At 38.1% G+C, this 24,493-nt stretch overlaps 2 protein-coding genes across 3 annotated transcripts; one reads left to right on the top strand and one right to left on the bottom strand.

Annotated features, from left to right (window-relative positions):
• Positions 1 to 4,477: 4,477 nt before the first annotated feature.
• On the top strand, positions 4,478 to 8,241 carry LOC148703355 (uncharacterized). Of its 2 annotated transcripts, none has more exons than XR_016413131.1 (6): positions 4,478 to 5,043; positions 5,144 to 5,261; positions 6,687 to 6,755; positions 6,857 to 6,989; positions 7,515 to 7,622; positions 7,729 to 8,241. XR_016413131.1 is itself a non-coding variant. In XM_089930641.1 (6 exons), exons 5-6 carry the CDS (start codon positions 7,584 to 7,586, stop codon positions 8,089 to 8,091), a joined length of 402 nt encoding a protein of 133 aa, XP_089786767.1. In that variant the 5' UTR covers positions 4,512 to 5,043; positions 5,144 to 5,261; positions 6,687 to 6,755; positions 6,857 to 6,948; positions 7,515 to 7,583; the 3' UTR covers positions 8,092 to 8,241. The 2 variants fall into 2 exon arrangements, 1 of the variants encoding a protein (XP_089786767.1); XM_089930641.1 differs by having other exon boundaries at positions 4,512 to 5,043; positions 6,857 to 6,948.
• A 4,805-nt stretch (positions 8,242 to 13,046) lies between these two features.
• On the bottom strand, positions 13,047 to 17,650 carry LOC103719224 (triacylglycerol lipase OBL1-like). Its single transcript, XM_008808366.5, has 5 exons — positions 17,253 to 17,650; positions 16,128 to 16,357; positions 15,611 to 15,644; positions 13,647 to 14,263; positions 13,047 to 13,501 (listed from the first exon to the last, which is right to left on the bottom strand). The coding sequence occupies exons 1-5, from the start codon at positions 17,575 to 17,577 to the stop codon at positions 13,250 to 13,252; spliced, it is 1,458 nt and encodes a 485-aa protein (XP_008806588.1). The 5' UTR covers positions 17,578 to 17,650; the 3' UTR covers positions 13,047 to 13,249.
• Positions 17,651 to 24,493: the final 6,843 nt, after the last annotated feature.

The following is a 24,493-nucleotide window of genomic DNA, read 5'->3' as shown; positions in this document are numbered from 1 at the left end:
CTTGTTTCCTTTCTATTCCAACAATGTATGGACTTCTTTTAGATAATCTAATCTTCTTGTTGAGTGAATATAGTAATTTAAAAGGTTTTTTTTGCATGAATACCTCCTAAATATCTAATTTTGCATGAATATGCTTCCAAAATTAATATTTGCATGTATACTCTCTTAAAATACTTGCTTTGCTATTTTACACCTTTTTTTTATCATTATTTTTGCATATGTACCCATATCATCTAACGTCTTTAAAAAAATTAATGGTTTCAAATTAAAATAACTAAAATACCCTTAATGGGTCGATGTGCAAAAAGAAACATTTATAAGGTGATCGCAATGAAGGACAAAAAAAATCAAAATTCTATTTTATTTTTAATTAAAATAAATATGGTTTTTATTAACGGTGTTAGAAAAACCGTCATATTAGAGCATTTGTGCAAAAACAATGTTTTATGAGGATACTAAAATAAATATAAATTTTAAGAAGGTATTTATGCAAATTTGAATTTTTTTGGATCTTATTCATGTAAAAAATTCTAATTTAAATTTCCTAACCTCTTGCCGAGTATAAATGAATTTTTTTAGAATGAAATTTCCAATGCACTATATCGTATATAATAAGAGATATTGTCGACTTCTGAGAGTGCACTTGGACATTATACTGCTACTTTGGAAGCAGGATAAACAATTCAAGGATTATTTATTGTCCATGATGAGCATTAGTAGTTGGTCAATGCTAAGATTGACTAATTCTTCTTTTATGTTGGATAAATTATCTTTGTCTCCATCTTAGAGCTTTATTTTATAATAGTATAATTGACATTATAACAATGATTGCTTTGTTAAAAAACAAATAAATCATTCTTTGTTGTTCTGTTTTCCCAATATTTTTTTGATCACTTTAGTAATCAAATGGAATACAAAATGGAGATGATCTCAGTTATAGGTACCAAAGGAACAGTTGATCTTTTGTTATTCCTAGTTTGATGAAAGTCCGTTTCCGCACTACAAAATGTTGCTTTTGACCCCAGAATCAAATCTTGTGAAACTAGGAGATCCAGTAGAGCAAGAGGCTGTAACTCAGATCGTTGTCGTCACCTAGACTTTCCATTACCATAGTCATTCATGCATCATCGGTTGCATGCAAGCGTGGAATGGAAAGACAAGTCGCATAATATATATATATATATATATATATTCAGTGACACATCAAAAATTCATGTTACACACTAAAATTCATCATATATGCACTGAGCCACATTCTTAGATACAATAAAGTCCAACTTGCTTCTATCGAGTGTCGGCATATATATGTCGGCAATTACCATTTTTTCTATTGCGGAAGTCCATCCTTGGATTAATTCCAGCTTTGGTACAGGTTATCCTGAGGGAAACAGAAGTCCATGCGAACAAAATCTCAAGCCAACAGTTCAGTCTGGCCCTTAGACCACCATTTGATGAGGACCGAACCATCCATAGAGCCAAAGTCTCGTGATAACGGGGCCCTTCCATTATTACCGTAAAGAACTGGAGAAAAAGAGAGAGCCACCTCGTGACGGCCACCCGGAAAGCATGCACGTGTTGTCTGTGAGAGGAGTGCCGATTCCATACGGCAGGGTGAAGACATACGGCTAAGCCAGGTTTGTGGAAGAGGCGTTTGGTCGGTGGTCCGTGTTGATTGATAAAACTTGAGCGAAGGGACTAAACACATGAACCTCCCGCCCCACCCATCTTTCTCTCTCTTTTCTTCCTTTTATAATTTGCATGCTTTTTCACGTTAAGAATGATTTTTTTGTGTCATGCCATGCACAAGTAAAGCTTAAACCAGATTGGATATCAATATTAGTTGAATGCAAAAATTTATATCCATATTTGTTTTAAATGAATTCGGATATCAATCGGATTCTGAAAGTATGATATAAATATAGGTATAAGCCAAAAATATTACTAAGTGGATTATAAATCAAATTAATATAGTACATAAATAAAGTTATATATTTTTTTAAAAAATTAATGAGTACTATATAAAGTTAAATAGAATTATAAAAAGAATCGGATAGGATTGGATAGTTGTCTATCCATATATTTTTTTATGGATATGAATACGGATACAAATATTAGTCCGATGCTCAAATTTTTATTCATATTCGAATAGACTCTGATATGAAAATAGATCCAAATGAATATTATCTAATCCACTTTCATCCCTATCCATCGCTTATGCAACGGCCACCAATGCGTTGTATATATATTACCATTAGGTATGGAGAGTGAACAATAATTAGCAGCAGTGGATCCATGCAGATTTAATCTCCCCACGTTTCCCATAGTTTAGGTCCCGCCATATGCGTGGATAGAGAAATGCAATAAATAAGATTAAAAAACCAAATAAATAAGAGGGAAATGGTGGGAGTAGTTGGGTTGGTTTGGCTATCTTGACAGTCCTAAAATAAATACAAGTAGATGAGATATTTATGCGTATTCGATCATAAGAGTATAAATAGTGGACATATTTAATTGCATTCTTTCTTCCCCAACCATGCCGGTCTTCCGCATCATTTTTTTTTTTTTGAGAAAATTAAATCGACATTAACTAGCCAAATCACATGCAAAACTAGATATTAAAGAAACCTAGGTGGACCTTTTACAACCATATACTATACACCCATTAAAAGGATCGGGTCGTATCTTTCCGGCACACAAATCCACTATCATGTCACCGATTTCATAGTTCTCAAAAATACTCCGAACTCCATCATTTCTTTGCCTGTACAAATCTCGAAATGGTCAGTGGATGATCTAATGATGGATTCGTGCAAATAAAGGTTAATCCTTCTTTCACACCCCTCACACCCCTATAACAGCCAATCCTCAAATTAATATATTATTCTCAGATAAAAATGCTGTCTTATCTTAGTTATGAGTGACTAGTTGAGCTGTTTTTTTCCGAAAGAATCAGAGTAGCAAAAACTCAAGGTGTGTTTGGTTCACGGCCAAGATCGGAATAAGAATGGATTAGAAATTGGAATAATCATATTCTCCAATGTATTTGGTTGATGATTGGAATCAAAATCGAAATTGAAATGGCATAGTATCGAAATAGAATACTAGAGAAGAGTTGGGATTGGAAATTTGAAGAATATTAGAGCAATTAGAGAATCTCTATTTGAGAGTCACTTATTCTCATTCTTATTCCAGAGCCCAACTTCCCCCAAGCAAACATGCCCTTCATGTATGGGAGAGAGGGTAGTGCATTGCATGCCTTTCATAGAATTTTTCACCATATACATGATAAAGGATGGAGGATTTGTTTGTAGAATTAAACACCCTTAATCTTGTCATATGAGTTGATTTGTAGTACATGATGAGCGATAATAGAACTAGTTGCATCTTTCATTTTCTCAGGATAGGACTATTTTGCAATAATCAGGCCAAGTTCCACTTGTTTCATCCTTGGCCCATGCCGGAACATGGTTCCATTTAACTTACCACCAAATCTCTCCTGCAAACAACTATATCTTAGAATGTATGATAAATCTGAAAAAGTATTCGATTTATATCTGTATCTAGATAAGAAAATATGGATATATTTAATATTCGATTCATATCTATATTCATTTAAAATAAATATAAATATTAATTTTAATATTTATTTAATATTTATATTTGTTGAAAAATGAATATAATAATATTCGATCTAGTTAAACAGCTAAAACACCATAGCTAGAGTAGAGACTTGAGTATGAAACAGATATATAAGGGCACCCCATCATAAACAGAAATATCCCATACACTACCAGAAAATGCGCGTATAGTGACGGAAAATTCGTGACGGACCGTTATCAGTCACTATTTGTGACGGATTAGTGACCGACAGAAATTTGGTCACCGTGGTGTTAACTTAGTGACCGATTAGTGACAGACCGGTCACAGAATGCGCGGGTAGGATGGGCGCCAGAACTTAGTGACCATCATAGTGACGGGGTATCTGTCAACAATATGATAACCAAAATTGCAACCAGACAGTGACAAATACAGCCGTCACAAATATCGTAACCCAAATATTTATAAATTTTTAAAAATTATTTTTGGCGGTGACAGGTTATTAACAAAAATTTCCGTCACCAAATTTAATTTTTAATTCCAAAAATATTAAAAATATTATTTTTGAGTAAATGTAAATTTTAAAAAAAAGATAAAAGGAGGAAAATCTAAAATGAAACTAAGTATGCCCGCCGTTCCGCCTAAATTTCTTCGATAACCCAAATTCCAATTTTTCTCCAGAAAACTCAAATTCCTTCTTCTCATTTTCAAATCTCATGGTGTCGCCCATGACCCATTTGCACCCCTATTGCAACTTTCCTGCAATGGGATTGGATTTTGGAAGAAGGTCTGGAATTTTTTTACCATGCTTTATAGTTCAAAATTATTTTTTCCTTCATCCAATCAGGTTTATAGATAAAAAATAGCTTGATATGAAATTTGGCTTGCAAACCGACTTAGCCCACAGCCTTATAGGTAAAAAATAGTTTAATATGAAATTTGGCTTGCAGACCGACTTCTTAGTGGAGTCCCGAGTTAGGGATTTGGGCGGCTTCCCATCTCCTCTCGTCTCCTCCGCCTGCGGCCTCTCCTCTCCGGCTCCCCCTTGCCGACCATTTTTGCCTCCCCTCCGGCTTCCCATCTCCTCTCCTCTCCTCCACCTCCGGCCTCTCCTCTCCTCTACCTCCACCTCCGGCCTCTCCTCTCCTCCACCTCCGGCCTCTCCCTCTCCTCTCCGGCTACATCACGCCTCCCGATCGCGGCTACATCACCTCGTCGACGCCCCCCTCCTTCTTGCTCGTCGGCTAGAGTTTTCAGAACCCACAACTGGGCTTCCCGGAGGTAAACCCTAACCTACCGAGGGTTTCATTATTTTTTTGCTCGGCGCCTGTGTTCATCTCCTTCTCACCCGGGATCAAACTTGTGGCTACATCACCCCGTCGGCGCCCCCCTCTTTCTTGCTCGTCGGCTAGGGTTTTCAAAACCCTAAACTGGTTCTTCCCGGAGGTAAACCCTAATGGGACTCTTCTGGCCCAGTTACAAGTGTCTTTTAGACTCTTTAGCATGTCTAGTGTTGCTTTAGCTAATGGGACTTCTCCATATACAGGTTTGAGGAGGCTCCAGGTTCAAGGTCATTTTTTACTGGGATCATTGCTTCAATTTCAGATATTAAATTTGGACAAGATGGAAGGCACATCCTAAGTCGTGATTATATGACGCTTAAGGTTCATACAGTTGTATCCCTCTTGCAATTTAATTTCTTTATTATTTGCTTTTTCTTGAGGGATTAGCAATATGAATTATGCTTGCTGGCAACGTGTCATGCTTTTACATTTTAACACATTCCAGAAAATATTCTTTTGTTTTGGAAGTTGTGTGCAGTGGTTTCTAAATTTGAGCAGTAATTTTGGAGACAAGATAATTAATTAGTATTTATGGAGGAACTAAGTCAGAAATATTTTGAACATAATATTTGATAAATTTTACATCCTTTTTTAAGCACATGATGGATCATTTTAATTAATCAAGAATCCTCGAGATGTTGTGCTAAATGATATGAGTTTTTGTAGTAATAGGTGAAACTTTCCTTTGTTTTGATTTTTTTGTTGTTGTTTAGGGCTTTTTTTTTTCTTTTTTTTTTCTTTTTTTGGGCGCGCGGGGGAGGGGGGGGGGGGGGGGGGGCGCATAAATTAGGGTCAGGTGAGGTTTTTTAGTCCATTATTGGTGTTAGAAAGGGTTTGGAGGAGGACAGATCTGAGCTCTGCTAGCTGAATTTGAGCACTCTCTCCTCTTCTTTTTCTCCCTTCCCCTTTCCTCTTCCTGTTTGAATTCCAACATCAACAAAGTAAATGGGACTGGTGCCTTTTTGACTGCATTCAGGGCCCCAGGATGGTATTCAGCAGAACCAGCTGGTGCTGGTCCTTGTCCTGCTTTGTTTTGGTTGATATAGTCTTGGATGGTCTGGGTCTGAGGGATCAGGGTCTTGGGCTTCTCCCAGGACCTAGTTAGTCACTGGTTCAATCTGGATTCCCAGTATGGAGAAGTACCGACAAAGCCTCGAATCCCTATTTTGCTCCATTTTATATCATGAAAAAAGTTCATAAAAAGTAAAAGTCGAATACCCATCTCCTTGGTTTAAGTCATGCACCCATCATCCTGGGCTGAGTGAGGCTGATACTCTTTATGCACAGACTCTCGTTCATATGCACACATACATGCTTCATGTGTGCTAGGTGATGGTAGCAAATGGTTGAACTCTTTTTTTTTTCTTCTGTCCCCTGGCTTTGGCACAATAAAAAACAAATATTGGTAAAGTATATGGCACAGCTTCGCTCTAGTTCATTTATAAGCTAGTAATTCTGCCCTTTAATTGAGACACATGAAAGTTTTTCCCTTCCCTTGTTAATTTTTTAATATGAAGAATGATGATGTTATTTGTCTAGCAGTATTGCAGCTCTACCTTGATTTTGTGTAACTATTTCTGGTGTCTGTAGGATTTACATGTAGCTATTTTTGATGTCTGTTTGTAGCATTAGTCTGTTATATCTTTTGTAGTCTTTCCTATGAAGCTCATGATGTTGGTTTTTGTTTTATTTTGTTGTCTCATTTAGATTTACTTTTCTTTTTTTTTCCTTATGCGATTTTTCCAGTTATGGGACATAAACATGGACTCTGGTCCTGTTGCAACTTTTCAGGTCCATGAATATTTAAGGCCTCAGGTAATTTGTTTTTGTTACAGTTTAGCTCATGTTAATTATAGTTGGCGAGAAAGATGTAATGCACCATGTACTTTGGTTATGATGGTTCTATTTTCATACAGCTATGTGATTTATATGAAAGTGACTCCATTTTCGACAAATTTGAGTGCTGCCTAAGTGGTGATGGACTACGGGTAGCAACTGGTTCTTACAGGTGTGCGTCCTACTGGCCTGTTTGTTAGGTTGTTGATCATGGTAATTTTACTTACTTATTACTGACAAAATGATTAGACTCAAAACCTTTTTTCTTGTGTGTGTGTTGTCCGCGGGGGTGTGGGGGGGGGGGGGGGGGGGATTTTTGTTTTTCTTGATGTAGAATTCGCTGAAATGTCATAATATGCAGCCACTGTATCTTAGCGCATATCCAGATCTGGCCAATACATGTTTAATTTATATGGTTGAAAATACATGAAAATTTTATACTTCACATTAGAATCATATTAGCTGAAAATTTGCATGCTGTTTTTTTAATATATATGTAGCTTCAATTACAAGGATATGGACTTGGGAAAGATTTAGCCCTTTATATTAGTGAATGATGGGGAAGGGTATGCAATGTCAACCCAAATTGTTGGTTTAGTTTTGAAAGCTATGGGATTAATGTCGATAATGCACAAGTGCTGGTACCCGATGATACTATGGTGTCTGAGAATCTACAAGTTTAAAATTGTGCTTGTAATTTTGCTGTTGTTAATGAATTTTTTCTTTTCTCTTTTGTAGAAATTAAAGTTAGGTAGGGAGCCAACAATAGTTGAATCTTTTAATCGAACGCATAAGACAAAGCAAGGCATGGGAGGATATGTAGATAAGAGAAGTGAAGCTGTCATGGTAAGTATAATTTTTTTATGATTCATAAATATTATTGAGCTTGCTCATGTTTATCTCTTGTTTGATCCACCATAATGTTTTTCTCTTCTTTTAAATCAACTGGCAGGCAAAGTATTCAGCTGAATACTCCAAAAAATATGGTGATGCCTCCACCTCAGATGCTCCTCCACGTGATTATGACTTGTGGTTTGAGGCAACTGGTGTCCCAACTCATGGCCATGTCTATGGCTTTAGTCCCCTAGAGGATCTCACTGGAATTATTGGGCAATCATCATCCTCTTCCACCTCTACAAGTCAAGCTCCAGAGCTGTACACTCATGAAGACCTTCTACGTATTCTTGAGCAGGAAAAGAAAAAATGGCAAGAGGAGGTTCTTCAAAAGATGAGAGAAGAGATTGGCTTTGGACCAAGGCATGCAGATCGGGGGAGTAATGGTGATTCTGGTTCTGCTGATCATGCTTCATTATGATTGTTTTTGCCTTAGATGATAGGTCTTTGCATTCCTAGGAGGAATGAAATCTCTGTTGATCTTTATGACATATTTTTAGACTTTGATTTTGATGGATTCAGGACATGTTGATGCCAATTTTGAATGACATTTAAAATGACTTTTGCGTAATGTTGAATGCCTTTGCTATTAATGATATTATTATTATTATTGTTATGAGCCAATCAATGTACCAAATGTACCAGGTTATTAGATTGCGATCGATGACCAAATTTTGGTTACTAAATTGTTTACCAAGTATTGTGACGAGTAGTCATAAACTTAGTGACAGGATTTTGGTTAATAAAAATTGATTTTGCTCAGCGCGTTTGTAACCAATTAGTGACGGTAAACTTATCACTAGGTCAGTGACGGGATTAATGACAAATGTAGTGACAAAATGTGTGACCATGTCTGTGACGACTAAATCTGTCACTAAAGGTTGTGACAGATTAGTGACCAAACTTGTGACCGCATTCTGTGACAAAATCAGTGACCAAGTTACCTTCGTCACTAACTCCGCAACTAGATAGTGACGGAAAATACATAATTTCTTAAATATTTAATTCTTGAATTTGTAACGGCTTAGTGACGGCGGTTCTGTCACGGAGGTTAGTGACGGAAATCGCCGCCGTCACTGAGAATTTAGTGACGCGTGTTTTTGTAACCAAGTCAGTGACGGAAGCTCCGGTCACAAATTCCATATTAGTAACCGGAAACACGGTATAGTGACGGGAATATCCGTCACTATACGCGTATTTTCTGGTAGTGATACTTCCTTAGAATTAATCACCTTTTCTACACCTTTGTAAGAATTTTGTAAAATCTCCCATACTTCCTTAGAATTGATAGCACTAGCAACCTTCTCAAAAGCGGCCTCATCTACCAAGGCCTAGATGAGGCCGCTTTTGAGAAGGTTGCTAGTGCTATCAATTCTAAGGAAGTATGGGAGATTTTACAAAATTCTTACAAAGGTGTAGAAAAGGTGAAGAAGGTTCGCCTCCAAAGCTTGAGAGGCGAGTTTGAAGCTTTACAAATGAAGGAGTCCGAAGTTGTGTCGGACTATTTCACAAGGGTGTTGACCATTGTGAACCAATTGAGGAGGAACGACGAGACACTTGATGATAATCGGGTCGTGGAAAAAATCCTACGATCCTTGGACCACAAATTTGATTATGTTGTGGCGGCCATTGAAGAGTCCAAAGACTTGGACACTATGACGGTGGATGAGCTTATGGGTTCACTTCAAGCCCATGAGCAAAGAATACTAAAGAGAAGACAAGAGCCATTGGAACAAGTTCTACAAAGCAAGCTCTCTATCAATAATAAAAAGAAGGATTCAAGAGGCGAAAGTAGCCAAAGAGGCCGTGGTCGTGGCCGAGGACGTGTTCATGGTAGAGGTCGAGGTGGATTTTATAGTCGTGGTAGAGGCCGTGGTGACCACAACAATATTGAGGAAGACAACCAAAATCATGGAGGAAGAGGACAAACAGGTAGAGGCCGAAGATATGACAAGGGTCAAGTTCAATGTTACAATTGCAACAAGTTTGGGCATTATTCTTTTGAGTGCTACTCTAATCAATCTAGTCAAGTTCATGAGAAAGCCAATTATGTCAAAAAGGAAGATGATGGAGATGACGTGCTTCTACTAGCACGAAAAGGAGGAGATGCTATCAATCAAAATATGTGGTACTTGGACTCCGGTGCAAGTGACCACATGTCGGGGCACAAAGAAATTTTCATGGAGCTTGATGAATCGGTGAATGGCCATGTCTCATTTGGAGATGCTTCCAAGATAAAGGTGAAGGGCATTGGTAAGATACTTATTCAACTCAAAGATGAAAGCCAACAGTTTATTTCCAATGTCTATTATGTGTCTGATATGAAAACCAATATTCTTAGTATTCGACAACTCTTGGAGAGAGGATTTGATATGCAACTAAACGAAGGAAGATTCTATCTAAGGAAACAAAATAAATTGATTGCTCATGTTCCTATGTCAAATAACCGCATGTTTGTATTAAACATAAATCATATTGTTGCTAAATGTCTAAGTGCATGTATGAATGATGTATCTTGGCTTTGGCATTTGCGGTCCGGACATGTAAACTTCGGTGCTCTAAAGCTTCTTTCAAATAAAAAAATGGTGAAGGGGCTGCCTTATATTGATGTCCCTAATAATATATGTGAGGGGTGTGTTCTTGGCAAACACTCAAGGAGGAGCTTTCCAAAGAAGTCTTACAACAAAGCAAAAACACCACTTCAACTTATCCACACCGATATTTGCGGACCAATCACTCCAAGCTCATTTGGAGGTCGTCGCTATTTTCTAACTTTTATTGATGATTTCAGCAAGAAAACATGGGTGTATCTCTTGAAGGAGAAGTCAGAAGCATTTCAAGCTTTCAAGAAGTTTAAAACTTTGGTGGAGAATTAAAGTGGCTATACTATCAAGGCGTTGCAGTCAGATCGTGGAGGAGAATTCACATCGAAGGAGTTTGAAGCTTTTTGCAAAACTCATGGTATTTGGTGACCCTTGACTGCTCCATACCTCAATAAAATGGCATCATGGAAAGAAAAAATAGGACTATACTTGACATGGTCCGAAACATGCTTAAAATAAAGGAGTTGTCGAAGGAGTTTTGGGGCGAGGCCGTCAATTGTGCGGTCTACTTGCTTAATAGATGCCCCAGAAAGAACTTGGAAGAAGTAACACCACAAGAAGCATGGAGTGGATACAAGCCTGATATCTCTCATTTGAAGGTGTTTGGGTGCATAGCTTATGCATATATTCCGGATCAAAGGAGAAGCAAGTTAGATGATAAAAACTTACCATGCATCTTTATCGGGTACAATGCAAGATCCAAAGCCTATAAACTCTATGAACCAAAGGAGAAGAAAGTCATTGTAAGCCGAGATGTGGAGTTCCAAGAAGACGGCGTTTGGAATTGGAACACTAACATGGCGATGATACAAGATGAAGAGCAGATCAAGGAGCAAATTAGAGAGCCAACACCACCTTCATCTCCTACTTCATCGGTTGAAGATGTTTCAACACCACTAAAGACAAGAAACATTCAAGATTTATATGAGGTGACAACTCCCTTAAATCTTATTTGTCTTTTTGCTAATGAAGAAATAATTTCTTTTGAAGATGCTATTAAAGATAAGAAGTGGAGGAAAGCCATGAATGAAGAGATAGAAGCCATAGAAAACAATGAGACATGGGAGCTTACTTCTCTACCAAGTGGGCTTGAACTAATTGGAGTAAAGTGGGTTTACAAAGTCAAAAGAAATCCACAAGGTGAAGTGGAGAAATACAAAGCACGACTTGTGGCTAAAGGCTACAAGCAAAAGGCCGGAATTGACTACGTGGAGGTTTTTGCTCCCATTGCTCGAATGGAGACCATTCGCTTGGTGATTTCTTTGGCAGCTCAAAACAAATGGAAGATTTTTCAACTTGATATCAAATCAGCCTTTCTTAATGGCTATTTGAATGAAGAAGTGTACATTGAGCAACCCAAAGATTATGTCAGAAGTGGACAAGAAGACAAAGTGTTGAAATTAAAAAGGGCGCTCTACGGTTTGAAGCAAGCACCTAGAGCTTGGAATTCAAGAATTGATGCTTATTACAATTGATCAAAGAATTCAAACAAGCAATGACAAAGGAGTTCGAAATGACCGACATGGGACTTATGTTCTATTTTCTTGGTTTAGAAGTGAATCAATTAGAAGATGGAATTTTTCTTTCCCAAGAGCAGTATGCAAAGAAAGTGATTAAAAGGTTCAAGATGGAAGATTGCAATCCTATTAACACACCAGTGGATTGTGGTGTAAAATTGTCCAAGAATGATGAAGGCAAGGTGATTGATCCTACACTCTACAAAAGCTTGGTAGGGTGTTTGAGATACTTGACATGTACAAGACCAGACATACTATGTGGCGTTGGTTTGGTGAGTCGGTTCGTGGAGGAACCAAAATCATCTCATTGGAAAGCGGCAAAGAGGATCCTATGTTATGTTCAAGGTACTCTAAGCCTTGACTTATTCTATTTTTATTCTAATAATTTTCAACTTGAAGGCTATTCTGATAGTGATTGGGGTGGAGACTTGGATGACCGAAAAAGTACTTCCGGATTTATATTTTTTATGGGTAATACGGCATTCTCATGGATGTCTAAGAAGCAAGCGATTGTTACTCTCTTAACTTGTGAAGCAGAATATGTTGCGACATCTTCATATGTTAGTCATGCAATATGGCTAAGGAGCTTGCTAAAAGAGATAAATATTGATCAAAATGAAGCTACACAAATTTACATTGATAGCAAGTCGGTAATTGCTTTAGGGAAGAATCCAGTTTATCATCAAAGGAGTAAACATATAGATGTTCGTTTTCATTCAATCCGGAAGCATGTGAAGAACAAAGATGTGGAGCTTATTTATGTGAAGACTCATGGTCAAGTTGCGGACATTTGTACTAAACCACTTGGAGTTGATCTCTTCAACAAATTCAAAGGTTTGCTTGGTATGAAGGATGGAAGACAATTAAGTTTAAAGGGGGGTGTTGGAAATAAATAAACTTAATTGTGCATTAAACCAAGAGATGTTATTTGAGATATTTGTGTTTTCAAAAAGACCTTTTATCTTACTTATAAAATTTACTTAGAATTCCTCTTCATAAGTAAAACCGAAGTGTCATTCTTAAATATGACTCTTAGTATTTTGTATAGAGGTTACTTAAAGGGTTGTAAAATCCTCTTTATAAAGGGTTGTTACTTGAGTCATTTTTTAAAGAAGAGAGTTGAAGAAATTCAAATATAGATAAAAGTCCTCTTAATTCCTTAGTGAAAAATACTACGGTATTCTTCTTCTCCTCCATCCACCTCTTCACAACCCAAATGTTTGCTTGAATCTATAGGGTGTTGGAATATAAGACCATTTGATCAACTGAAGTTTAGTTATTTGCTTTTTAATGCAAGCTTTCAGCTTCATTTGTTACAAAAAAGAAATAGTGAACGAAACATAAACAGAGACGGCCAAGTAGCCATTCCAAATCCACTTCTTATTTCTTCAGAAAAGTTCTTAAACTTCTAACGGACTCTAGGGTCTTCTACATATAAAACTTAAAGAACAACCACTACTTAAGAGTCTTTGCCGGTTATCCTTGCAAGCCTTCCACCGTTGACGTAGTCTCTAGGACTATGAGATGCAACTCCAGGCAAGATCAGCCAAGATGCCCTGTAGAGGATCGAGAAAAACTCTTCTTTGAATTCTCTACCTTGGGTTTCCCCTAGGAGAAGAGCCTTGACGAGGTCACCCAAACCATTCAGATACACTGGAATTGCATATTTTAGATCAATGTAGTTAGGGTTCGGCGAGTCGTCGATCAAAGCCTGTTAGTCACAGTAGAAAAAGAATGAAAAAATGATGTCATTAAGGATTTTTTTTTCTCCCTTCTATTTAGAGAATACCCATAGACTACCAAAAAAAAAAAAAAGATAGATAAAAAGGAACGCAGAATACTAAGATCTGGTTTACCTGTCTCTCGTACCATCCGTCGTAGTAGATGCAAGTCCCGCAATGCTTGAACAATGCCGTCGGTGGCTTATCAAATGGAACTCGAGGGACGATATCATACCGATACACCATCCGATAGTACCTCTTGCTCAGGATGGATTCCATGTATTTTTTGAAGGTAACATCTCCAACCCTGGGCTGCCCATATGTCATTACAGCGTATATGGCATCCAGGATATCGTTCTCCTCATGCAGAGCTAGCAAAGAAGGGAAAAGAGCAGCAAGTGCTCCACCCAAGCTATGGCCGGTCACAACGATCTTTGCATTGCTGTGCTTCTTCAGCAAGGTTCTCAGTGCATCCCTAAGAACGTAGTATGCCACTGGCTTGTCATCGCTCCAACTCAAGTCCTTTGGGAAGCCTTTTTGGTAGTCCGTCTCGTCTTGCAGACCGAGAGCCTTTAAGAAACCCAAATGGACGTTGCCCAATTTTCCCATGGAGAGCCAAGATAGGTCGACGTCGGTGGACCAGTCGCGGGCGTTGAAGGGCTCGGTGCCACGGAAGGCCAAGACGATTAGGTCGGCTTCCTCTGGCTTGTTGCAGAAGATGTAGGCTTGCGTCGTTTTGTCTTCAAGGAACTCTGTAAGATTATTTCACGCCATTCTCATCAGCCACATCTTTCATTACTACAAGTCTTGGGATTGTATTCTTATATATGAAGACAAACAAATGATTGCAAAGGACAAAGCAAAGAGTCGAGCATTTAGCTCTTGGGAATCTAAGGACGAAAGGACAATTGAAGTTCCATGTTTCTTTTGTTTGTCTGTTTAAGATAAAATTACGGAGACACCCTTCAAAGTTTGGTTGGGCCCCATGCATTCAAACCTTAAAAGTTTAAAAAATATTAGAAACTTCAAATTTGTTATCATATGGTCCAGGCATCTACCTCCATTATAAAACATTATCATATGAGGATCTCTAATAACTAAAGTTTTATAAAATTTCAAAATGGCCCTTCTCTCTAACTTAGCATGTAGCTTTTGTTCAAGCAAAAAATGGAGGAAAGAGAAAGAAAAGCTATATTGATGGAGCATTTTGAAATCTGTGTAAATGGATAGATGACAAAAGATAAAGCTATTTGAAATCTATGCAAACAGATGAATGACAAAGAATCTATGCAATTGAATGGACGGCAGAGAATGGAGCGCTTTGAAAGCTTTGTAGATAGATAAATGAATGATAGAGGATGGAACACTTTAAGATTTGTGCATATAGATGATGACAGAGAATAGAGCCCCTTAAGATCTGTAAAGGTGGATGAATGATAGATAATGATGTGCTTTAAGTCTGTGCAAATGAATTAATGATAGAGAATGCAGCATTTTAAGATTGCCTGAAAATCACAATCTAATGTCCTCTCTAAATCTAGAGTTTATTTGGTTTTTTTTTCTCACTTTGTTATCAATGTAAGGATCTAGATGGACAGCTGGGCCACATTACAACAAAAATAAAGTTTTGGTGACTAATTAAATTTTTTAAAATTTTGGGATGTTTTATAATTTTATTTTATTTTATTGGCCAAAGTGAAAACAAGATTTAGGAAATATTAGGAGAAGGATGCTTTTAGGAAATATTGGGCTCTTTTACAGATTGTCTCTACCGGTGGGAAAACTTGTTTACAACCAACCCTCGGCAGGTACCAGTCTCTATTTTCAGGTTTTGCACAGAAATGTTTTGTCCATACTTGGCCAGCTTGGTCTCTTAATTGCCCCATGGCTACGCTTGGGAACATTAATTAGCAAGGATAGCTTAGGTATAGACCATAGAACAACCCAAGAGAAACAATCCTATAAATCATAATTTTATTTGCCAAAAGAAATGCAATTTTTCTTTTTTTTTTGTCAAACCACGGCGTCTCTGGTCTAAATATAGGTTATGAGTAGGAGAAGACGTGTCACAGCTTAATAAGAACAGTGATAATACTTACTGTTCCAGCAACTGTAGAACCCCACAAAGTGCATCTGCATCCAATCAATATCAAAACCAGAGTTAGCCGGTATATATTTGATTACAAATGCTTATTGCAAGTATAAAGACAATTAATGAGAATTAGTTTCCAATTCACGATCTGTATTAAAACCCAACTCATTTACTCAATCGATGGTTCCATCGATCGGACTAAGTTTTGAGTTAAAAAAAAATTGAACCACTGCTCATTATATGGAGTTTGAGCAACAACAAATAGGCACATGGAAGGCCAAATTTTATATCTTTGTAGCACTGCAGAAGCATCAAGTTGCGACCCCATGGAAATATATTAATTCCATGTGCCCAGAGGCCTACGGCATTGTTCTCATGCAAGTTGGCAGAAAAGAAACAAATCCCTCTGCCAACTCAAAACCTCTACTCTTGATTGATATGGTTTAACAAAAATATCAACCCAAGCGGAAAAGAGCATGTATCATAGGTGACTTGGTGAGCCTCTATGAGGTTCATTTTCTTACCTTCCAATGGTTGGTTACTGTATTCTTGATATACGCATAGTTCTCATAGGCTACTTTTGCAGCCATCGTGGAGAGATCCAAGGGATCTGTTTCGCCAAGCCCTGTTAGCGTATCCATTAAGGGGAAATTATGGATCCAGGAACTACTCTTGTGGAGATCGGTTCGTCCATCGAGTTGTGCAATAAGCGACCGGAAATTAGCTGCTCCACGCCTGGGGATCACAACAGAAACTGCAGGGTATTGATTGGTTAATACTTTTCGTTAAAAGTATGTATGTATTAAAGGTGTATTATTTGACATGAGGAAATACATTATGATACGTAGTAAATACTCCAAAAAAGAAAAAAAGAAGTAGGTAGTTACTTATATATATGAAATATTATATTGTAGTTAAGTACAAAAGCCATGTGGCGGTGACTCGTTGTGGGACAAGTAAGTGGAAAAATCGACATGCGGACAAATTTTTAGTTGGTTAGTTGGACCAGGTCCAATGAACCAGATCCGGTCTATCTAATAATTTCTCGTTTCTTTAAAAGTTTAAATTCAAATTGTATAAGACATCACCTGCAGGATCTCCTTGATCTATTAAGGACTGAAGTTATGTTTTCATTTACATGTATGTTTAACATATGTTTTTTGTTTCATACATACACACAGGTTGATTGATAGATAGATGTGTATGTATTATATGTATTAAAGGTGTATCATTTGATATGCGGAAATGCATTATGTCGTATATACTCCAAAAAAGAAAAAAGAAGTAGGTAGGTAGTTATATATATGAAAAATTATTTTGTAGTTAATTACAAAAGTCATATGGTGAACCCTTGTGGGACAAGTAAGTGGAAAGATCGACCTTCTGCCCCGTTCTTAGGACAAATTATTAGTTGGACCAGGTCTAGCAAACCAGATTTGGTCCATCTAATAATTTCTCGTTTCTTACAAGAGAGACTAAGTCTTACGCAATTTTGAATTCAAGTTGTTAAAGAAATAAAGACCTCGGTTTTCTTTTGATTAAATGGGAGGGGATGAGAACCCATCCTTTATTTTCATTACAGTTAAGCAATATGAAAGATGCATCCTGGGGCCTAAAGCAATCCACTGAGCAAGCCAACGAGAGAAAACCTGTGATGACATTCCAGAATAAGCCTCGTACTCCACCATTAAGGGATAACAAGTTCACCAAAAACTCAATCACGCGCCCAATCCACTTCATTGGCATTCTGATCGCCGATAATATCTTCTGAAGAGCACACGTCAGGACGGTGATAAAGTCAGTCGGGACACCCTCGAGCCTGCCGGCCACCGAGCTGCTGCTCTCGACAAACTCACAACTGATCAGATGTCTTCTGAAGATGAGAAGGCGTAGTAGATGGAGCAGACTTAGTTTCTCATGCCGGTATATCATGTACTCATTCATGTGCCCATCACAAGAAGTTTCAGAAGCCATTTGGCAAAGTTGGGGGGGCAGGAGGGAAGGAAGAAGGGTATTGAGAAAGAAGAGAAGAAGAAGGAGAGGTGCAGCAACCAAAGGAAATCGGAGCACTTCTTATATAGAGAAGAAAGCACTACCTAAAACTTGCCTAAAACCAGATTACCTGTTTAGCTGCCACACACACAGCAAAATCTAGTAATGTAATGGTATATCTTTTACTAGTCATATAATGATGTCAGAGTACATTATCCTGCGTCGGTTGGATGATGAGCTGCTAAGAAGCTGCCATGGATGCACGTGCTACATGCAGTAATATTAAATTAAATTGTTTTGGGGGGAGTTTGCGTGGAAGACGGATCTCAAGTCTTCACGCGTGTATGAAAGTTGACACGAGTGTACGTGCAGGACGGGCAGTAATACATTGTTTGGGAGGACTTTTGGGTGGAAGACTGAGCCCAAGTCTTCGCACGAGTAGGACGGGACCACGACCACTTCAATTTTAGTAACGTGGCATCAAAAAAATCACCATGTACTAAATGTTTTTCTCCATCCAAATTATATACTAAATAAATATTGCAATGGGTTGGTGTTTATGAACAAAAGTTAATGCGTGTTTAACGTTTGTGGAATTTAAGATGGCAAAGAATCCCACCTAACTATAAGCCTCATCAAAGCTACTCAAGGTACATATAAAAATGATTTCCATATGGATTTACAAGGCATCTTGTTTATTGTACTCGGTCCTGCATGCACAGATAATAAAGCATCTTCAAAATATGCTCAATGTGTGTGGAATGTTAAAGACTTGTATTTTGCTTAAAAATGAGAGGAGAAAACTCAACTTCATTTTCTTCTTTTTTGAATCATATAAAACCTAAAGTCTGCAGCCTAGCTCTCTCACACTAAACAGATAAACTATATGTTATAATATGTATGTCCTTTATTGGCAAACATTGAGAAGTCAATTGTTAAGGCAAATTTTACTGCAGGACCAGATCAGAATCCTCATCTTATTATCATCAGTTGATGCTGATATATGCACTTTTACAGAATGAAATGAAAGGCCCAAAGTCCATGTTAGACTGCGTTATGTACCTAATTCCAGCTCTTGGCAATTTCGCAAACATTGAGAAGTCATTTTTGTAAGGCAATTTTGGTGCATGACCGGCTGATCAAGACTCCTCGTCTTACAATCATCACTAGATTCTAGTATTTGAACTTTTAATGGAAGGCCCAAAGTCCATGTTAGACCGAGTCATGTATCTAATTCCAGCTCTTGGCAAAGAAGTGAAATTTGAGCCACTGCGCTGGGCAAGTAATTTAGCTTTCTTCTTGCCGATGAAAAATTTTATTATAATTTTTTTTGCCATGCAGAGGTTCTTCAAGTAAAAGAAAGGGAACCATGCCCGTTGAGATGACCCTGCAGACCATCAATTCAAAGGTGCAGGTTCTGGTCTTTTGCATGAAAGATCATCCCGACCGCTCGATCACCCAGACAGCTTTGAGATACATGATCACGTGAGATGGCATGTAATTAGGCATGATCACATATCTCAAAGCATTATTGAGTGGTCGTGCATGCATGAAATCCTCAATTCAAGATGGCCTTGGGAGTTCTTTCGATTTATCTCAAGAAAAAAAGAGATAAAAAAAGTAAGGACAAGAGGAGTTCACGATGTGATTCTTTTATGCACATAGAGAAGCATATTCTTAAAATGTTGCATTCTTTCATTCTCTTCTTTTCTTTTTCTTTTTAAAAGAAGTGGTCCACCACTACTATTTTCTTTTTCAAAGAAGTGGTAGACCACCACTCATCTAATTAGCGATCCAAATTGCATCCTTTTATTCTCAAAGCGTGTTCACCTAGTTGTACTACAGCCAAATCACTAGGTCATTCAGTCTGGCTTAAGGTTCTTGGCGATAGATTTTATTGATCCTACTGACTTCTTTTGATTTAGTACTACTTCTTAAATTCATATATAATTAATTGAAATCTTAGAAGCATAGGAATTGGGTGATCTTAGCTTTAGTTTGTATTTCTTGGAAAGCACAAATCAACAAATTGAAGTTTGAGGTTTGCCAGATTGATTAGGTCAATCAGATAGATATGGTCGATCAAGGAAAGTAAGCTTGGCGCCTTAATTAAAGGGCTTAAACTTTAATAACTCAGTATCTCATCCAAAATGGCTAGCCGGAAGGTATTGTTTGGGTTCCTTGATCTTGTATATATATAAGTACCCAAGATCTACCCAACGAATAACTGATGTGGGACTAAACACACGCCCGCACGGATCCTCACATACTCCCTCCGTTCAAGTCCTGACGTCCTCGTCAGGCTAAGGGTTCAAATTCATTCAAATCTAATCATAAACACCACAATCGGTCCGTGGTCAACCCCAATGGATCCGTGTTGCAGTGTCCCCTAGTTCACATAAGTTATGGGCCGAGTCCACTCTGATACCATTTGTAACAACTCAGGATCTCACCCAAAATGGCTAGCCAGAAGGTATTGTTTGGATTTCTTGATCTTGTATAAGTATCCAAGATCTACCCAGCGAATAACTGATGTGGGACTAAACACACGTCCGCATGGATCCTCACATAAAAAATGTAAATGCCCGCATGTGGTTGGGCCGGCCTCTAAGCAAGGCGGCCCAACGCACGAGAAAGGGGGGAGGGAGACTCCCGATTGGCTCCCTCCCCTGTTTTCAAATTCTCCTCCCCCTCCTCCCGAATCCATCGGAAGGGAGGTTATAGGGTGATAAAACCCTACCATATCAGGCAAGGATCTCCTCCTTTCTCTGCCTAGGGCATCAGCCGAGAGGCTTTCACATACAAAAAAAAAGAGAAGGAAGATTGGGTTTTACCTTGCCGCGGGAGGAATCGGAGCGGTCGCCGTCGATCCGACCGGGAGGATCTCGCCGGAGGCAAGGTGAGTCGTCCCTCCTCCTTTCTCAATCTCTGGATCTTCATTCCTCTTGAATCCGGCCGGCGAGCCGTTGGATTTGGAGACAAGAAGCCCCGGTCGCTTTGTTTCTCCTTCCTTTCGACCGCCGTCGTCGGGGGTGGAGCGTGGCCGGCCGTCGCTGCACGTGGTGCATGGCCGGCACCACGTTGGGGGCCATCGACCGTTGGGGTCGCCGGCAACAGGTGGCCACTGCCACCGAACATGCCCACGAGGAGAATAGGAAGAAGGAGAGGGAGAGAGAGGAAGGGAGAGCCAGTCGTCTTTAACCTTCTCTTTTCTCTCTCTAGATTATCTCTAGTTGGGTTCTCTCTCTCTCAACTTACATCTGGGGAGATCATTATTTTGAGGGTTCTGGGTTGTCATTCATCTTGAGTAAATTTTAATATTTACTTGGTTCTGTAGGGGAACAATCTATTGGACAAGAGGACGTTGAGCAGGATTTTGTGCATTCCGGTTCTTTATCGCCGTGAGGGCGGGTGATTGGTTGTCTAAACTTTCAACAAAGGTAAGGATCCTTGTACACCAATCCTGCATGATATAATATTTTTATACTTAGATATATATGATATGTTATGATCCAGACAAATCAAAAATAGTTTTTATTAAATTATATTTTGATCGTGTTGGCTTGTGGTTGATATTATGATCGTATTCGCTTGTGGTTGGTATCATGATGGATGCATGCATGCGCATAACCTACACCTACATAATTGAACTGATAGATGTGATGCTCTAAACTAACCATGTGATATTGGTTGCCCCGTCACGGGCTGGAAACGTGACCGTGGTTAGTTTAAAGCCGGAAATAAATAAAAAAGAATTGATGTGTGGATGTAAACTGGATTGTATGAAAAGGGACTTTGGGTTTATCTTGTTATTATGGCAGGCCCCGTCACAGGCTAAAAATGTGGTATTTTGGTAGGCCCCCTCACAGGCTAGAAATGTGGAACTGTAATGTGCAGGCCCCGCCACAGGCTGAAAATGTGATACTTTGGCAGGTCCCCTCACATGCTAGAAATGTGGAACTATAATGTGCAGGCCCCGCCACAGGCTCAAAATGTGATACTTTGGCAGGCCCCATCATAGGTTAGAAATGTGGAACTATAATGTGCAGGCCCTGCCACATGCTGAAAATGTGATAATTTGGTTGCCCCACCACAGGTTGAGAAATATGACCGAGATTTGACCCAAAGTCGGAAAGATAATTAATTCGGATCAAGTTGAAGAAAAAGCATTGAAACTATAATACAGGTTTATGAGCTATCATATGCTATATCATTCTTGTGTGGCTGGACTTTTACTAATGTTTGATGTACATACTTATATTGATTATTTGAGCTTTGATAGCCAGTTTATGACTTCATGATATGTGCATCGACTTGTCGTGGTTTTCAGATTTATATTATTATTGTGTTGGTGTGGATGTGTAGGGATTCTTACTGGGCTGTAAAGCTCATTCCTTTTTGTTCTTTCTTTTTATCAGAGTTGCAGGATGCTTAGATTTGGATGGGATGGGCACAGAGTGTAAGTATCAGAGTCATTAGCTAGTTAGTTTGTTTATGCTTCTTTGATGACGATGAATATTTAAAGATCTTGTAATTGAACTAATTTGTTTATTTGGACATGTCGGACTTGCCTATTTGAATTACTAAGTTAATTATGGATTTGTTGGAATTTTTGTTAATCATAGGCCTTGCATGATCTTTAGGGCACTGCTCTAGGGCTCATGCGGCCGGTCGCGTACCGGACCCGGGTGCTGGGTTCAGGGCGTGACATAAACTTTCTAATAGGATGTGATATTGTAAAGAAAGAAAGCATTAAGTGGAAGTAATAACTCACATGTAGAGAAACAATTGATTGCATAGAGAAAATATTATTGAGAACAGTGGCAAGTGTTCACTGAAATAGAATGGTCATCACGATTGAGAATGGGATAACCCAATAAAGTCGAGGATGTGCAATTCTCTTAAAGCTCAATCAATCTCCTCCTAAGCAGAATAGGATGGTGCATTGGAGAACTTGGATCAGGTCCATAGATGCAACATCCCCTCAATAATCACCATGGTATACATAAACGATGCATAGAAGTCTTGTCCAATGTCATGATAGTCCAAGTGTTCACGAAAGAAGAGTGGGTGAGAGGGAGAATAGAGCATGCTCTCTCTTTTAGTGATGCAGATTGGTAGCTATCAACTTTTGGTGATTTCTTATCTTGATAATTTCTTCCTTGGAGGTTGCCGATGGCTTCCTATATGAATAACTCAATCTTATCCCAATAGCTTCCTTTAAAAAGTTAATTCTAGTATTTAAATCTAAATATGGCATTGTATATTTGACATGTGGCTAAGCACGATTTTTCAAGGATCATACATAAATGATTAACCAAATCTTGATTGGTCTTCAATTTTTGATCATTTATTATCATTAATTGATGATCGATTAACTTTTGGATGTAAACAAATACTTACGGTAAAAAAAATGCGAACACGCCATGGCCTAAATTCTTTTTTTTTTCTACCCCTTCTAGTTATGTACCATTATTTATAAATTCTATGATTCTCTAATGGGAGAAAGATAAAATATTTTGTTTTTTTATGTAAAAGAAAGATCCACTATCTTACCATTAAAATAATAAAATAAGTTTATCAAAATCAACTAATGGAAGATCATACTGTAAGTGCACTAGAACAACATATTAACCTAGTATAAGGATTGCATTTGGCTAACTTGAACAGGATTAGGCTGGGATTCGAAAACAAGACTTGTTTTGGATGTGGACTGGATTTGCATCGCTAAATTTCCAATTCAAACTCTAACCAACCAAAAAAAAACTTGTACACTACATATTTCAAACCTCTTTAAATATAACAAATTAATTAATCTTCTTATTTATTGAACATTACCTTCTATTGAGCATCAATGCTCCATAAAACTGGATATTTCTATCTTTTTGCAATGCAGGCATAGTAATTTATTTTTTTGGGTAACTTTCAGTTTTTAAGCCAGTAATTTCATTTCTTTGAGAATATATCCATTCCACCGTGCAAGATATTAGACTGAGCGGTTCCACACGTCTCTTAGACGCAAAAAAGTGGCTATATTCCAATTATTGCACTAGAATTTTCCCATGACGATATCATGTAAAGAAAGCATCGACCCATGAATAATTTAATGTCTTGACAAATTAGTGGGTTCGTATGAAACATGAAGTGTGGAAAGCGTCCAAAAGCGCCAATGGGCTATTTGATTTTACCTTCTCTCCATCTGCATGATAAATATGAACCATTCAATCTATATACTTGACAATAGGTGTGGTGGCAACCACAAAATTTATCGCTTCATCAATCCCCATCCTGTAATGACTACCATGTTGACTTGATGAAAGGAGCAGGTTATTTGGCCCAGTCACAAGGGAACAAGGCATCAGCTTTTGGAGCTTCCTTTATCCCTACCCCTCAACAAACGGGACCTTAGTGTGATGGAAATTTGTTTGCCCCCTTGGATGGCTGAGCTAGAATCTATAATAATGTATACATAATCTTAGGTCGAGTTTCCACTCAAAAATGACGTGACAACCATTAGGAGCAAATAATGAAGATAAGATTTAGCCTTGACATAGACCATGCTTTCAGAATTTGATATTTCTAATGTTGAAATCGAATCGGATATGAATATTCATATTTATATTTATTTTATTTGACGAATACAGATGCATATATAGATGTAGATAGATACTGAAAGTATAGATATAAATATTGAATCATGCAATATATTTTTCTCTATCTTTGGCTGCAAATATATTCGGAAAAGAAAATTAAAACAACTTTTTTTCTACACAAAAGGAAAAAATTAGAAAATTAATTGCAAGCTTTCCAAATTTGTTAAGTTTCTGATGAAACAAACAAATTAAACAATTAGATCCTCCAAAAAAACCAAAAGTTTATTAAGCGCTTGTTCATGAAA

This window comes from Phoenix dactylifera, chromosome 5, assembly GCF_051530095.1.
Source record: "Phoenix dactylifera cultivar Ajwa chromosome 5, Ajwa_hap1_PhDact_Kaust_v1.1, whole genome shotgun sequence".
Taxonomy (NCBI): Eukaryota; Viridiplantae; Streptophyta; class Magnoliopsida; order Arecales; family Arecaceae; genus Phoenix; species Phoenix dactylifera.
This window is presented reverse-complemented; position numbering and strand designations above follow the sequence as displayed.

Bases quoted from the DNA above. Each gene is read 5' to 3' on its own strand.
- LOC148703355 (XM_089930641.1), top strand. From the start codon at position 7,584: ATGGGAGGATATGTAGATAAGAGAAGTGAAGCTGTCATG. The intron at 7,623-7,728 runs GTAAGTATAATT...ATCAACTGGCAG, and splicing joins AGAGAAGTGAAGCTGTCATG to GCAAAGTATTCAGCTGAATA.
- LOC103719224 (XM_008808366.5), bottom strand. From the start codon at position 17,577: ATGGCTTCTGAAACTTCTTGTGATGGGCACATGAATGAGTACATGATA. The intron at 16,358-17,252 runs GTTTTCTCTCGT...AATACCCTGCAG, and splicing joins ATTCTGGAATGTCATCACAG to TTTCTGTTGTGATCCCCAGG. The intron at 14,264-15,610 runs GTAAGTATTATC...ATAATCTTACAG, and splicing joins GTTCTACAGTTGCTGGAACA to AGTTCCTTGAAGACAAAACG.